This window comes from Lygodium microphyllum, chromosome 22, assembly GCF_053477565.2.
Source record: "Lygodium microphyllum isolate KBCC chromosome 22, Lygodium_microphyllum_v1.1.10, whole genome shotgun sequence".
NCBI lineage: Eukaryota > Viridiplantae > Streptophyta > Polypodiopsida > Schizaeales > Lygodiaceae > Lygodium > Lygodium microphyllum.
In genome coordinates, this window is record NC_141156.1 from 42,345,209 (window position 1) to 42,360,859 (window position 15,651).

Below are 15,651 nucleotides of genomic sequence, written 5' to 3' on the forward strand. Positions count from 1 at the left end.
AATTTGGTGCACGCCTACCACATTACCCACTCATTGATCTAAGCCCTTGTTGACACACATTAAACTGAGTGGTGTTATCCCACGTTCACATGTGCCTTGTGTGCATAATTGGCGCGCACTATGAATCTTATGTGTGCTTTATAATACTCGAATTGTCACAACTCTTAGTTAGTGATGTTTCCTCATCATATCACATTAATCGCTGAAACATATTAAGCTTTTGCATTGAGGGTAATGATAGGTGGTTTTCCCACAGATAATCTGTTGAAATGCGATAAATATCTCCATAGCATAAGTGTTTTTTCTTACTACATGTGACGAGACACCTTAGTTTTTTATTCCTTGACCAAGTGGATAGTAGGTGTGGGGGTTGATTTCTCATGTATGGTCTTTTTTGTTGTATCAAGGCAGCACTATCCGTTCTCAAGTCTTGGGTAACATGCCATCAATCGCCAACTTGCACCCAGAACATCCTATCTCTTTGAGTTTGTCCATTGGACTAGTCTTGGCATATTTGAAGGACATGAAATGCTTTGTCTGTGGTTATATTGGTCGTGTCTAGGGGTTGTTGATGTGGCAAGCAAGTCCTATGATTTTTGTTGGTAGTCCTTGATGAGGTGTCTGCTCCATGCATGGAGAGAGTTTGCTCAACTCTAGTTCAGCTTCCTTTATGAAGATAATTGACTACTAGCCAATCCCTTGCCGACTGAAATTTTGGACACTCCTAGAATTGTTCTTGGGATGCATAATAGGAAGCTCGCCCCAATTGAGTAGGATGGTCAAACTTGACTTGGTCTCTATAGTTGATGTGTTGGAGCTTGCAAGCAATACTTTTTTGTCATTCCATTTTGTGCACAAGATTTTCATGAGCCTAGAGGGTATCATGATTTATGGGCAGCAATTTTGGACTCTTTGCTCATTTGGCAGTCTTGTTTGAACTTGGAGTTAGAACACTATTGGTAGGGTTGAAAAATTGATAGAAGTTGATCTTAGAGTGAGTACTTGCATAGGTATATCATTTGCTTGTCAAGAATCATGCATGGTTGATGGATTGGGGAAATTCCCTATGGGATGTTTGGAAGGGTGGAACTTGGTGGAAAACTATAGTGAAGGTGGATTGGCTTACTACAACCCCTTTTAAATGCAAAGTGCTCATTTGGTGAGTGTTGGCAGGTGGTCACTCGTGGGTGGTCTCCCGCTTGCTCTTGTCTTCTTGTGGTGAAACATTTCAAATGGTGTATGTGTCTTTGTACTACAATTAAGGAGACCTCTTGCTATATGTTTGTGGAAGATAAAGTCTGGAGTTTTTTGATTGGGAAAGGCCATGATCTAGCAAGTGGGGACAAAATCCTCATGGAAAAGGAAATGGTAGCACCCTTGTATCTCATAGTAGGCAGGACATCCACAATGCACTTATGTAACGCTCCTCCATCTCTGCTTCTAGTTGGGACCTTGGACATATCCTATCCTCTTGTGCCTCTTTGGAGTATTTGCTTGTCTCAACTTCAAGTTCATGTGAGGAGTTCTATATCTAGCCTAAGGCCCATCGCATCCCAAATGACATATGTACATCCATGTTCCTAGCCTGATGATGAAGCTATCCTTGTTAGGTTGAAGAAGCTGGTCCTTGTAGAAGGGCATCTTCATGCCAAGTGATGGATCTAGGGTAATCCATGTCCTCTCAATGTCTATTTGCATGATATCCATGTTGATGACATGGTTCAAGTCAATGTGATTAAGTCTTATAGTGGGTGTTTTTGTACCATTTTGGAATGATGGCAAGGCATCAATCTAGAGGCCACGGTCCGTCAACATGCATTTGTTTGTGCAAACCGACATCGAGACTACCCTCCCACTGCAAGCTATTGTGAGGAGTGTAGTGCCAATTGGGGGATAGTTATTTGGAGTGAACTCCTATAGTCTATGAATATTGTTTGAAAGAAAGCCTCAATCGCCATCGGGGTAGTAGTTAGCTTTGCTCATACAATCTCATTGGTGCAGATGTTTGGTTGCATATTGACCAACAAATCAAACAAAGAGAATGCCAACAACCAATTGTATTTGAATAAAGTATAATGGCATTTCCTGTCCTCTAGATATGCCAAGGCCAAGCCAAAGCAAAAGGTGAAAGAAATTGGTATGTCCAAGTTACAAGTAGATAGTTCATAGCATATTGCCCGACACCCAAGAGGGAATGGAGGTATGCTAGCATGTCACAAAAGTCTACACTTGGGGAATGAAGCCTCAGACTTGCTTGGACATCGGGCAGGAAATGAAGAAGATGAGGGGGAGTATCACATGTGGCGCAAAAGCACATTTTCCATCCAAGGGGAGACGGGTTATTACAACTCTCTACTCAAAGGCTACATTTACCTTGGTAGGGATTTTCGATCTGGCAATTGAAGCAATTAATCTATCTTGTCACTGAGCTTCACTATGTTGGCATGACCAAACCTTGCTTACTTTTTTTGTTACCATTTTGTGATAGACCTCACGAACGAAGTGTGTCAAAAGTCCTTAGGATGCACGTAAACCTTGTCCAATTAAGAAGAGGATTCCTCTATTTTGGCAATAAAGAATGATGTTGAATTGTGTTCTGGTCCAATCAATATGTAATTTCTAGATATTTGGAAGTACTGGTGAATATAACGGAAGGAATAAATCATGACATCTTGCAGATCCTTAGAGCCAATCTTGCCATCTTGTTGAAATTTGTTCCTGAACAAGCACTTTTCTTGTCAATTAAGCACACTTGAGGAGACGAAAGCCCTAGGGTAGAGAGAATTCACAAAGCAAGGAGAATCATGTACTATCATGGCTCAAGATTTTCTATGCTGGTGTTCTTATACGCGAACCCATTTTGTTGTGCTGTGAATTGTCTGGGGGAAATTGCAACCAGTAGTGGTTAAAAGAGATGTATTAGGTAGATTCATAGTTGTGGAAATTACTTATGATGGGGAAGTGCTATGGCTGGTGGGCCTATGTGCTCCTAATGATGTTTTTGGTTGTCGCAAGTTATAATGCCTATTGAGAACATGTCTTTCCCTAGGAAGAGTTGGACTTATCATGGGCGAGTTTAATGAGTGCTAACCCATCCCATTCGATTTCCAGATATGGACTCATGGATGACCCTGAGTGCCAGGATTGGAACGCCTTTTGCTTCAGTAGTATTGAAACAGGATCTGTGGTCTTGGTTATCTCCCGTGGACAATGGCTACACCTTCCTTTCAGCGTAGCACCCTAGAGCCGTGTGGATTGGCTCTATGTTATGCATGATGATTCCTTCTTGCCAGAGGTTTTTAAAATCAGGGTTTTGCAACACAATGTTCTCTTTGATCACTTCCCCGTGGTGCTTGAGGTGCGTAAGTATCCTATCCATCCCTTTCGATCCTTTTTGAGCAAGCTGCCTTTGCGTTTCAACTCCCCTTTCTTGCATCATGAGATATTTAATGGTTACATGCAATAGTTGCTACATCAATTTTCATTGGATTTTTTGTCTTAGGGGTAAGCTTCTTTTGATTAGTTCACATACGCAAAGCCATCAGGATCCTATACCTGAAAAGAAGAAACAGGCGAGGGTTTTGATTCATGCAACTCAAAAGGATTGTACAAACTGGTTGAGATGATGAAGATGGATCGCCAGGCGCTCCAAATGCCGTATGTCCTCCATGATCGGAGAGGTGGCCAGCCTCACCAACCGGTCCGAATGTGGTAGCAAAGCTTGTAGGAGGGGTGTAAACATTACCGTACTTGTTGTCATAGTACTCCTCAAAGTCGTCCTCTGTCATGTTAGTGAAATCTGAAATAGGAGTAGAAAAAGAAGGTGAAGGTGAAAGTGGAGCGTTGCCTCTCCTCAGCGAGTCCATAATGCCATCTTAGGGCCTCCAGTGATGGAGAAGCCTGATAGAACATCATAGGAACTGGAGAAGGTGTCTGGGACATTGCGATTCAGTTATACGAGTCATATTGTGTGCCTCACACAAAGACTAGCTCTCCACAATATCTGCAGGATACTCTTTACAAGAGCACCGGCTCTAATACCATGTGAAGAAAGTTGCTAGGTTTTGCATTGAGGAAACACAGAATGTACGACCATGACAAAAACACAAAGAGACAGACACAGAAAGCAAAACTCAAACCCTAAACGCAAAACTCAGAACTCAAACACAAACAGAAGAAGGGAGAGAAGAATACAACTTTGAAGTGAATGAATACTGCAAATGAATGTAAGAGTGTACAAATACTCAAGGGTAGAGTAGTGTGTTGGAGAGTGACGTCCATCGGAGACAGATCCCAAGTTTGTGACCACCAGTCCGAGTGAAAAATCTGCAAAATGATGATGCCTGAAGGGACTGGAGTTCCTAATGCAAGTAGGAGAAGCTGTGGAGATGGAAGGCGGCCCCCAGATGAGTGTAAACACAAATTGTGGATGTCGCTTGGATGAGGAGATGGGCTGCCAGCTGTTGCATGCACATTGGAGGAGCAAATGCAGCAGCAAAAGGTGTGGCAGCAGTCTTTGGGGCTGGACAGCCATGTGCGTGTGGATTGATGGCTGAAATCTCCACTCAAGAGTGTGAAACTTGCACAAACGGGAATGAGGCTGAATGGGGGCAGCATGCCTATTTATAGATGTTGAAGGGTGCCCCAAAGAATTAGGGTTTTTGGGGGACCACTGAAACTCTCTTGGACCACTCCCCTTTTTAGGGTTTTTCATTAATTGTGTTTTGGGGCTGTTTTAAGAATGCTAATCAGCTGAAAAGCTTGTTTTAGCTCAACAGGACCTATTTCATGGACTTGCTTGGATCGCAATCCTTTGTTTCTCATATAGTCGGTGTGGCTCGCTCATTGTTTTGTCACTTGTGACCTGGTTTAAGATCAAATTTCACCGGATGTTGTTGATAGTTTGGATATGGACATAACACAAGATGAGGTGATGGAAGTTTTGCTGCATTTGCCTGAAGACAAGAGCTTGGGGTGAATGGTATCACTAACGAGTTCTTTGAGACCTATGCAACTCAATTGGTTGCACCTTTGAGAGCCTTATGCAAGCGTGTTTGGATGATTGGAAACATGTGGCACTCTTGGGAGGGTCTCATTAAACTAATCCCCAAAGTGCCCCCCCCCCCCCCCCCCCCCCGTTTTGAACCATTGGTGACCAAGTTTCCTTAATGAGCTTTGTATACAAGAGTTTTACCAAAGTCTTGGCTAATAGATTGCATGAATATCTTCTAGACCTTATTTACCCTGCATAGTATGGATTCATAAAAGGAAGGAATATTGTGCACAACATCTTGAATGTCCAAATGGGGATAGATTATACTCGCAATACAAAGCAAGAAATGGTGATGGTTCAGTTGGAATCGGAAAAATCCTTTGACCACTTGCAATGGTCCTTTGGTCAGCTAATGCAATGGATGTGGTTGGAGAATGTTTGGACTTATTAACACTATTTGTGTGGATTCCTCTTTGAGAGTTTTGCTTAATGGTGTCATTGGGAACCCTTTTCCCTCTGCCAATTTGTTAGGCAGGGTTGCCGGTTGAGTCTTTTATTCTTTGCCTTGGCCAGTCATCCCATTTTGACGATGTTGTCCAACCTAGCGGCTAATGGTTAGGGGGTCAAATCTTCTCTTCCTTCATAGGAGCAGTTGGTTGGCGAAGCTTTGACAGATGACACTATCATGTTTTTCAAGGTTGATCTTGATAATGTACAAAGAGTGATGGATACATGGGACTTATTTTGCCCTTGCTTCGGGGCTCCGCATTAATGCATCTAAATTGTCCCTTATTAGCTGCATTGAGAGTGATCTTTAGGCCTTGGGATGGCAAGGCGAGGTTGTGCTTAATGTTGCTAGGCATCTGGGGTATCCTTTGGGGCTGCAGTTTTCGCCTAAAGTGCTAATGGATAAGTTTGTGTATTGGAAATCACAAGCTTGGCCTTTCCATGTAAGATTGAAAATAGCTTAGACAAGCATGGTACCAATGGTTTCATATTACCTCCCTTTGCTCCCTTGGTTGAAGTTTAATCTATGGGAAATTACTCAACCCATCTGGTTCTTGCATTGGAAAAAGGACTCTACACAGATGGGAATATCGTGGATCTCTTGGCAACATGTTTGCACTTTCAAAAGAATGAGAGGTGGGGCTGTTTTGGATTTGCAGAAGTGTATGATTGCTCTCCATTGGTCACTGTTCTAGGTTTTGTGCGAGGGTAGGCAGCCCTGTTTTGATTGCAAGGTTCTTCCTTGAGACTCAAGGTAGTAAGCATGGGAACAGTGGTATTTCTGCTTCATGGTGGCATGTGGTTAATGTTGCACAACCTCTTCATCTTAAGTCTTCCATGCTTTTGAATCATTTGGTCCACTCCTGGAAACCTGTCCTTGTTAAATCTTCTTGGTACCCACCTTCGGATGAGAAGACAACAAACTCCCTAAAAGCTGAAGTGCTGGCTGTTTTGAAGCTACTTGGCAAGGCAAATAGGAATAAAGGCTGATGTTGAATAGGATGGTGCACTTGGGACTGGTCATTGTTGCTGATGCTCTTGTACCTACAAGTGGGGCTGTCATGCCTTTCAGATTAGTTCGATGCTACTTTCGTGTTCCTTGAGACTATGGTAATCTGTGAGACTCCATCTCAACCTCTTTGCAGGCCATGCAGGCTGTCCCCTTTGGATGAGGGGGTCCCTTGGTGGGATTGGATGATTAATGGTTGGCTGCATTTGGCTGTGTTTCAATCAATCAGATATATCACTTGCTTATACTTGATAAGGACTCGCTTACTTACAAGGGCAACACCACTTGGGGTCTCCAGAGGGGTCAAATGTGGTCGAAATCTATGGCAATGATGGCATGGCTTAACAAAACACCTTTCAAATACAAGTTTTTCATTTGGAGAATGTTGATTGGTGTTCTTTCTTTTGCCTCTACACTCTCGAAGTGGCATATTTTCAATTGTTTCTTTTGTTGGACATCTGTAGAAACCCCTTGCCATGGGTTCCTTACTTGCCCGGTGATGTGGAAGGTTTGCTCACTTCTATTGGCCATTTGGTCCAAAGTGGTTTGGTTATCAATGCTTCCAAAAGATTGGGTCTTTGGATATCCCAAGTTCGTGGATGTTGTGTAGGCCAATATGAAAATGCTCTTTCATTTCTTACAGTTCTTGGGTTGTTGGCACATATGGACTATGAGGAATGCATTCATCTTTGATGCTTCATTAGAGTGTAGAGTCATATAGTCTGCATGAAAGGACTTCTTCATTGGCAGCTTGACATGATTGAGTTGGTGGATATTCTCCCTAGATAGGATTTGCTTTCTTGGCACACTGCAGTTCCTTTAGCCCCCCTCTAGCCCATCTAGCTCCTTTGAACTTTGATTGTGATGCCTCAGAGAGTATTTGTTGAGTCTCTTGTATGTGATTTGTGCTTGATGGCCTAGAGCCATCTTGCATCTTGCAGTCTTGTAATCTTGTACTTTTTTGTAATTAATACATTTACCTATTATGAATAAAAAAAAGAATTCACATCTTGTTCATACTTAGGAGGGCACCAAGAAGTGGAACACAAAAATTTCATGGTAGGAGACGAGGTTAGAAAACAAAATAATCTATGGAGTTTTTATAGCTTATGTTGAGGTCAAGAAATGCCAATATGATATCTGAAGTCAGGAATTGCCATGGGAAATCCCAACCTCCTCTCATAAAGCCCTAGGAATATCTACAAAGGTTGCCGCTCCACATATAAAGCTTGCAATAAAGCTATCAGTATAGCTGCCATATGGTCCCACCATGGGTAAGTTGTAGTGGTATTCTCTCTGTTTTTTTTTCTTCTCTTGCTTTCATGTTCTATCAGGAATAACATCTTTAGTTTACTCTTTCTATTTTGAGCTATTTGGGCAAGGTGAACTGGGTTTCTGAACAAGGTGGAGTTGTCGAAAGCATAAGAAGAGATGAAGTGGACTTTTTTCCATAGTATAAAGTACTTGACTGGTACTAATGTTGTGTCAGAGTGTAAATTTCGAAAATATCAGAGTGATCACATTGTCTATAAAACCGGCTGAAACAGTGGTCAAACAAAAGAAACATACATATTTGACAACTGTTTACAAGAGTCAGGAGACTGCTTGCTTTAGATTATGCTTTTGACTTTTGAGTTTTTGAAATTGAATCTCTTGGTAGCTGATAAACTGTTCTTTGCTTCATTATTTTAAAATAGAGTGTTTGGTTGTTTAAAGTGCAAAAAGCAGACATGATGTTGTCTCAGTGAGTACTGTTAATGTTTTCAAGGTCTTTTGGATGTTTTGAACATTTTGGATATGTACTTTGTGTGGCACCTTGTTTTGTGACATGTAAAGCTTTGGGATCTTTCTGCAGGGTGAATCATTATGGGAAGTCCTTCTATTTGGCTGGGTAACACCTCTAATGGATTTGGGAACGACACGACAACTAACATATGAAGATTTATTCAAGCTCCCTAGAGAATTGGAGCCTAAGATATGCTCTAAGAAGTTATGTCAAACATGGATGGAAGAGCAGAAACTCCCCATGCATAGGCGATCACTGTTTCATGCTATCTATTGCACTTATGGTTGGTGTTACTTGGGAATTGGTTTTGTGAAGGTATTATGTATCCCCTTGAAAGCTAAAACGTGTATAAGTAATACCTCACATTTATTTTGAAAATTTCAACACGTGACATTTGAAGCAGTGAAGCTGTAACTATCATTCTTTATATAGTGTTGTCAGTAAGAAGAGTTGGCTTATAAGGTGAGTTTGCTGCCACCAAATGTGGGTATATTATCCACCAAATTCATGAGATAAATTGGACTGTAGGACATTTTAAGAGATGAGAGCTTGTTTCCAGCTTTATTGCATGGCACATATGGATATTGAGATGCAATGAAGCCATAGATCAGCACCTCACTTCCACTCTAGGCATTCTCATTTGCATTTCTAGAAAGGTCATACAAGCTCTTAGAGGCAGATGGGAAAGATTGCAAGGAGATCATAGGATGCAAGCAGGCGAGATACGTTCTTGGACACTTGAGATTTGGCACCTTCTTTCACTTATGAATCCATCCCCCATCCATCAGACTAGCTTTGTGTTAGCTCTTATATTAGAAACTCTTCCTCAAAAGTGGCCAGCCTAGAGGGTGTCTATTCCGTATACTTATATTCTTTCATGTATTTGGACTCTCTTGTTTTCACCTATTTAGGGGTCTCTTTATTGTATAATTTTTCCTTGAAAACAAAAAGGTGAAAGAGAAGTGTGAACAATCATTCTAAGAGTTGGTGTCCCATACCACCAACACACATCGTCAAAAGTTACTAAGTTTTGGTATGGAGCAATAGATTTGGATAATATTATTTCTTCTTAGTTTACCATAGCAGTGACACATTTTGAAGGCTTGCCAATTTAAAATTTTTTATATTACCCTAAAATACACATGAGATTTTGAAACAATTAGGAATCACAATTATTTTCTTCAATTATCTTGGACTAGATATGGCCTATGTCATAACACAACAGAAAAAGTTTTTGTATCTTTTCTATTATTTTGCATATTTAATTATTAATTAAATTTATTCTCTTTGCACCTACTAGATATAAATAAAAGTATATTTAGAGCTGTCTAGTAATGAGTTGTTATAGTTTGTGGTGGATCCAGATAATGGATTAAAGAAAATACAGTACATACTTTTACATATATGACCTGAATGGGCACATGTGGTCAAAACTCAAACATATCAGTGTTAGGTTCACATACAAGAGAATTAATACCTTGAAGTATGGGCTAGATTTGCCAGAACAAACATTTACAATCAGCAAGACCGAATGATCATGAAATGTTTGTACAATGTGCTTATATAGGCTGAAAGCTTAAAATGCATATATCTTTGCATAGAAAACTTGTATGCAAATTTCAAACATTGTTTTTGTAATGTATTTGTAAAGAACTTTTACATGACACCATGTTGGGGAGAGGGGGGTCTCTAAATTTTAGAGGATTCCTAAAGTTTAGGTGATTCCTAAATTTTAGGATTCTCTGATTGGTCTAAAAATGCTCATTTTAAAAATAAGAGATAACATTTTAAAATAGTAAGTTTTGTGTTCTGGTAGTACTTACTAAATTTGGTCCTATTCTTGACAATACTTAGTCCAAATACGAAGGTCATAGAGAAGAGACACATGTCAAGCAACTTTTCACAAAAGCTTTCAAGAGTCCCATCACTTGTTACGCCTCATGACATGTGGTTGGTTATCTTGTGCCACTACACTTTTTATTTTTGCACTAGCTCTCCTCTTTCTCCTAGAAAGAGAGCTCGTTTTTTCTCATTCTACATCAGTTTTTTTGGTTGTAAACTCTTGTAGAGTAGTAGGTGAAGATAACCTAAAGTTGACCACATCCATCTATATCATCATTCTCCACTTGTTCACCATCAAATACCCCCATATCCTCTCTTCTTTCAATGTTGTTTTATAGGATAATAGACCTGTAAATTCGTTACAGCCCCTTCTTCTTGAGCTCTTCTTCCATTCCAAGGACAAGAAGCAATACATATCAATGTATTGCTGCTCATTAATAGAGAAAGACTGATTTTTCCTCTTTTATCATCTTGTAAAGAAATGAGTTATTTTTCATTTGCGTAGTAAGTGATGTATGTGTGCATATACATCTTTGCATGATGTTGTGAGAGAGAGAACTATTTCTTGTCTCTCTCTGGGTGATTGTAACTAGGCTCTTCATTAAAGGACTTAGGATGAGTAGAAATAAATCTCTTTCCTAGTTTTGTTTTGTTTTTTTTTTTGGATACCCATATTCAATTGTCAATCTGACGTCTATTACTTTTATATTTCCATGGCTGTATTTTTTTGAATAGTTGTCATATTCAGCTTTAAGTATTTGTTATCTCCATTTCTTGAAATGTTATCTTGAAAACAAACAAAAATAGCATACAAACAAATATACGCTATTTGGGGCATTTATAGCCTACAATCCAACATGTATTCTTACATTCCTTGCTTGCTACATATTAGTGCCTGTTCATAGATTGAAGCTACTCGACACTGTGATGTTATTAGTGTGCCTCAACAAAAATGTAGTTAGTTTGCTTACATTATATTGGAAAGTATATAGTTTGTAAGATTAGCAAGGTGGATTTATTTTTGACAAAGTGCATATACCATGGTATTGAAGTTGTCAAGATTTTCATTATAATATTTTAGATGAGTCTAACTTGCAATATTGAAGTACTTTAGTATAGAAGAACTAGGTTTTGCACCTCTAATAGCCATGTGTCACATACTTATTTGTGTGGTTGTGCTTATGCCACGGCTATATTAGGAAGAGATTGGAGTCCTTATTTATATTATGGTGGGGTTTAATGTGCTGTCGGCGATGCATGTTAGCACAAAGGAAATGACGATGAGGAGTACTGGAGATGATGTTCACACTAGTGATGTTGGGGTATATGCTAATGGCATGCAGATGACAGAACAAATGATGTGCGGAGCTATAAATGACGCTCTCATTGATGCATGGAATTTCATGATATCGTTCTACTATAGTCATCAATGAGTAACATAAAATAGAAATATCTCCCAAAACTAGAGTAGTCATCTTACCGCAATGATTGGACTTACCTCAAAAGTCTCATGTGGGGAGAGATTCAATGCTTCTCCCCTCTCAACACTTGCCCAATTCACAAATCAAGCCTTCACTCATAATTAGTCCCCCCGCCCCCCCTCTCTCCCTCCCTCTCTCCCTCCCTCCATAGGGGCCCTCGATTCCCATGTGTGACCTACCCATAATCCACTTAATATAGAACAAGTAGAAGTGGAGGGAATGGTAAGGGGGTAGTAGGATATATTGAACTTTGCCTCCCTCCTCCTCTATTTAGGGTAATATAAAGCATATCACCATTGTGGGCCATTGTAATGCTTTCTCTTGCAATTGCCAACCTCTCTAGCATATCATCCAAAAAATCGACTACAGCCTTCACTTTCCACTTTTGGGCTTAACCCTCACACTATGGATTGGAGGTTTCTCTTTGTATACGAGGGAGATATCACTGTCTCTTCCATGAAAGCTTTACTTCTCTTCGGTGGGTCATGGAGTACAAGGATTAGAGATGCTTAGGGCTTTTCTTCTTAGAGCTCCAGAGGCATTGCACAACATTGTTACGAGATAGGAGACTGCCGGCCCATCTAGAGGGATTGAGGCAGAGGGCAGTGACAGATTTCTTTTACAGATTAGACTCCATGAGTACCACTAGCTTGGTAGATCCAACCCCATCTATCCAGACTATGTCTACATCATGCGGCGGAGGCACATTAGACTAGGCCATTGCACTTTACAGAGCATGAAGACCCCGTCTAGCTAGTTGATGAGATGATTGAGAAGCCCGTACGATAGTCAGATCAGAGCCATCATTGTGAGACAGAGGAGGCTCATCCCTTGACACATTAGCAGAGCGGCCTTGAACCATTTTAGGATGGAGATTCTATATTGATCCCTTTTATTTTAATCTTAATAGATCTTAGACTCATATTAAAATACATGTATTTCATGTAACTTTGCTTCAGCTTTATTATGATGAGACGACATTGGATGTAGATGTATTGGTTTTTGTCTCATACATAGGCCACATTGGTCTTTTGCAAATGTTATATATATATATATATATATATATATTCACTTCCACAGTCTCTATATCTGAAATCTCAGCTATTTGCTATATATATACCTATCTAATAGTTGTGCAAGGAGCACTCTACTCAACTTTATCAAATCAAATCATGAAAGAAGAAAATCAAGTTGCTATCTAGAGTATGCAAATAATTGGGGTTTCAAAATCTTAATTTTCAGATTTCCAACAAATCAACCTTGTTGCGGTTCAAGTGGGGCCATGTGGCAAAGAACTATGTTGATTGAAAAGTAAAACCTGAATCGGATGGGCGGAGCCAAGACCAAAAATCTTGCTTCTAAACGACCATATCAAAGTCATGCCATGCACAACTCTTAGGTGCATCTATCACCGAGTGTTCGGAGGTAGATTGTGAATATCCTTGTTTTGAAGTGGCACTTGGGTGTCAATGATTCCAAGGGGTGATCACTTTACCATGGGGATCAAAAGCAAGCCACATAGGAGAGTCGCGTGAATGGTTAGTAGAGCGCTTTGGAGTAGAGGATTTTCGAGGGCCATTGAGACTATGACATTCACAGTAGATATTGACAATGTCTTATCTTGCCATGCACACAAGTACGTAAGGGATCTTGTGAAGTGCTCGATATAGCTGCAAGTGCACACCTCAACCCAATCCTAATCAGGGGAATCCAAAGCCTGTATAGGTTGTTTCCCATTATGTGGAATAGGGTGCCTGGGGATGTCGTTTGCTTAAGTGCCATCATCTAGAGGAGCATCATGGACCAGTGAAGCCAATACAAAACCCCCCCCCAATGAAATGGCCTTGTCCACATGTAAAACAATGCTCTGCAAAGGTTTCCCTCTTTAAATGATAGTGGAAGGAAGGCATTCTAGGAAAATTCAAGCGTAGCCAGTTGAGCCTTTTGCATGCGGTATCCCATAGCATGCATAGGCAGTTGCAATTGGTGGCCTGCAAGCTAGGGGGAACCAATACCATGCCAATTGCTTCCATAGCATTCTTAAGCAACAGCTAGTAGACTATGGGACAACAATTAATTTCAACCCATACTAGGCATTCTTGCTCTAACAACCATCTCTATGTGTGTGTGTGTGCCCCCCTCTTTTGTAATGATTTGTTATATTGTATCAGCCATAGTAAAAAAAAAGTGTAGAAGTTAGGGTAAGGTCACTCAAGAGACCCGTTTTTCATCGTAGGAGTGTGAGTGTATCAGCAGTGTCGGATCTTTTTCCATACCATAATCATCCAAAAGAAAGAGACCTTTGTACCAAGTGCTAGAAAGTCTCACTGCATAATCATGCACTTTGTCATGAACAATGCATTTGGATGCCTCAAATCCACTTTTGTTAAAAGCAAACACTAAAAGCAAGTTCTTGGTAATTCCAAGCACATACAAAACATCCAAAAGTTGAAATCTATGCCATCTATTATTGCAATCAGCACCTCACCGATACCACAAGCTGCATGAGAAGTATTGTTGGCACAAGATACCTTCTTGCCAGAAGGGGCTGAAATGCATAGAAGAGAACAAATACTTTCTAGAAGTGATATGTCATGATGCACTACTACCAAAATACTAAGTATGCTGAGTTTCTCTTACATTAAAGGCTGACTAAAACCAACCTTTCTCCTCGGATAGGGTGGTAAATAACCTGATTAAGTACTAATTACAGCAAGTATAAAAATCACATAAATTGAAAATGCACACTTTACCACTTTAATCCTTGACATTGGACACCCAGTTGACTCCAAAATTGGCCCCTTGCAGTATTTCTTTAGCTTATATTGCAAAAGGAAGGAATACAACTGAGATGCTCTAATCTTCTTCGCTAATCCAAGTGTCTCTTACTGTCAAAATTGACTAGCAAGTCTTCAAACCAATTTGCCCCTTGGTTTGCTTGGAATTGGCTGCTACCTTGCTCCTTGAAAGATAAATTCAGCCCCAAATTTAATATTTGTTGATTGGCCTCTTGAATCTCTCTGAAATTCCTCAATTTTAGTTGCTGGAATGGAAGTCCTAGGAGCTTAATTCTGAGCATGCGTATCGAGGAGACTGTCAAAACCCTAATTTTTGCTATAAATTAGGGTTTACAGTAGAGATTTTCCAATATCTCCACCTTTGATGACTCAAATAGCTGGATTTTGCTAAGATAACTTGAGAGATGGCTAGGGGATGAGAGAAAATGTTGTAGAGAGAAATTTTAGAGTTTTATCGCGAGAAACATTGAAAGACTATTGTTGCCCTACTCAAATAGCCATGGAAGTTGTCATCTACAGCTTAGGACCACTCCAAAGACTGCTGCCCCCCTCTTGTATGCTATCACCTGCACTAGGACCTTGGGTTATTGTCACTTGCTTCTAGAGGGCTCCAAATTGCTGTCACTTGCTATAGGATTGGTCCATGGTGGCTACAAATCATATCAATAACATCTCCTTGCTCTCTAATAGTCTCCTTCTCTCTCACAATGGTTGGGATAGACTCCACCAGTCCCTAAAAACGTTTTCTCCACTTACATGGGCAAGTTTTGCCAAGTGGTAGTCTTCTAATTCTATTATTCAACAATATCCAGCTTATTAAATTAAATTTTAAAATATTAATATTAAAAATTAATTTAATAATTATTCCAGTGCTCAGAAAAATTAATTTCACCAACCAATAATTAAATTGGCTAGACTAATTTGTCTCTGAAGTATCCCTGAGCAATTATGGATCCTTAGACCGATATTAATTAATTAATTAATGCCTAGTCTCTAATATCACCAATGACATTACTGGCCAATAAATTGGTCTAGGTCTAAATTTGACACCAGGTACCATGTCGTACCTATCATACATAACTTATTACAACTTTTGCCTTTGGCACTCACTGCATCCTTGAGGTCCTTGGCTTGTTACCATGAAATAACTACCATGTGCATCACATGTGCTAACAACCTTGCACATTTGATTAATATCTTAATCAAACGTTATCGGCAAGATTAGAGCATCTCAA

General features: G+C 40.0%; 1 protein-coding gene across 6 annotated transcripts in view; it reads left to right on the forward strand.

Moving 5' to 3' along the window:
• ABCC13 (multidrug resistance-associated protein 11) overlaps positions 1-15,651 on the forward strand; it is a 257,291-nt gene that overhangs the window by 91,627 nt on the left and 150,013 nt on the right. For all 6 annotated transcript variants that reach the window (XM_087662983.1, XM_087662984.1, XM_087662980.1 and 3 more), the window contains one exon: positions 8,365-8,610. In XM_087662983.1, coding sequence (XP_087519109.1) covers positions 8,365-8,610 — 246 coding nt within the window. The remainder of the gene's footprint in view (positions 1-8,364; positions 8,611-15,651) is intronic.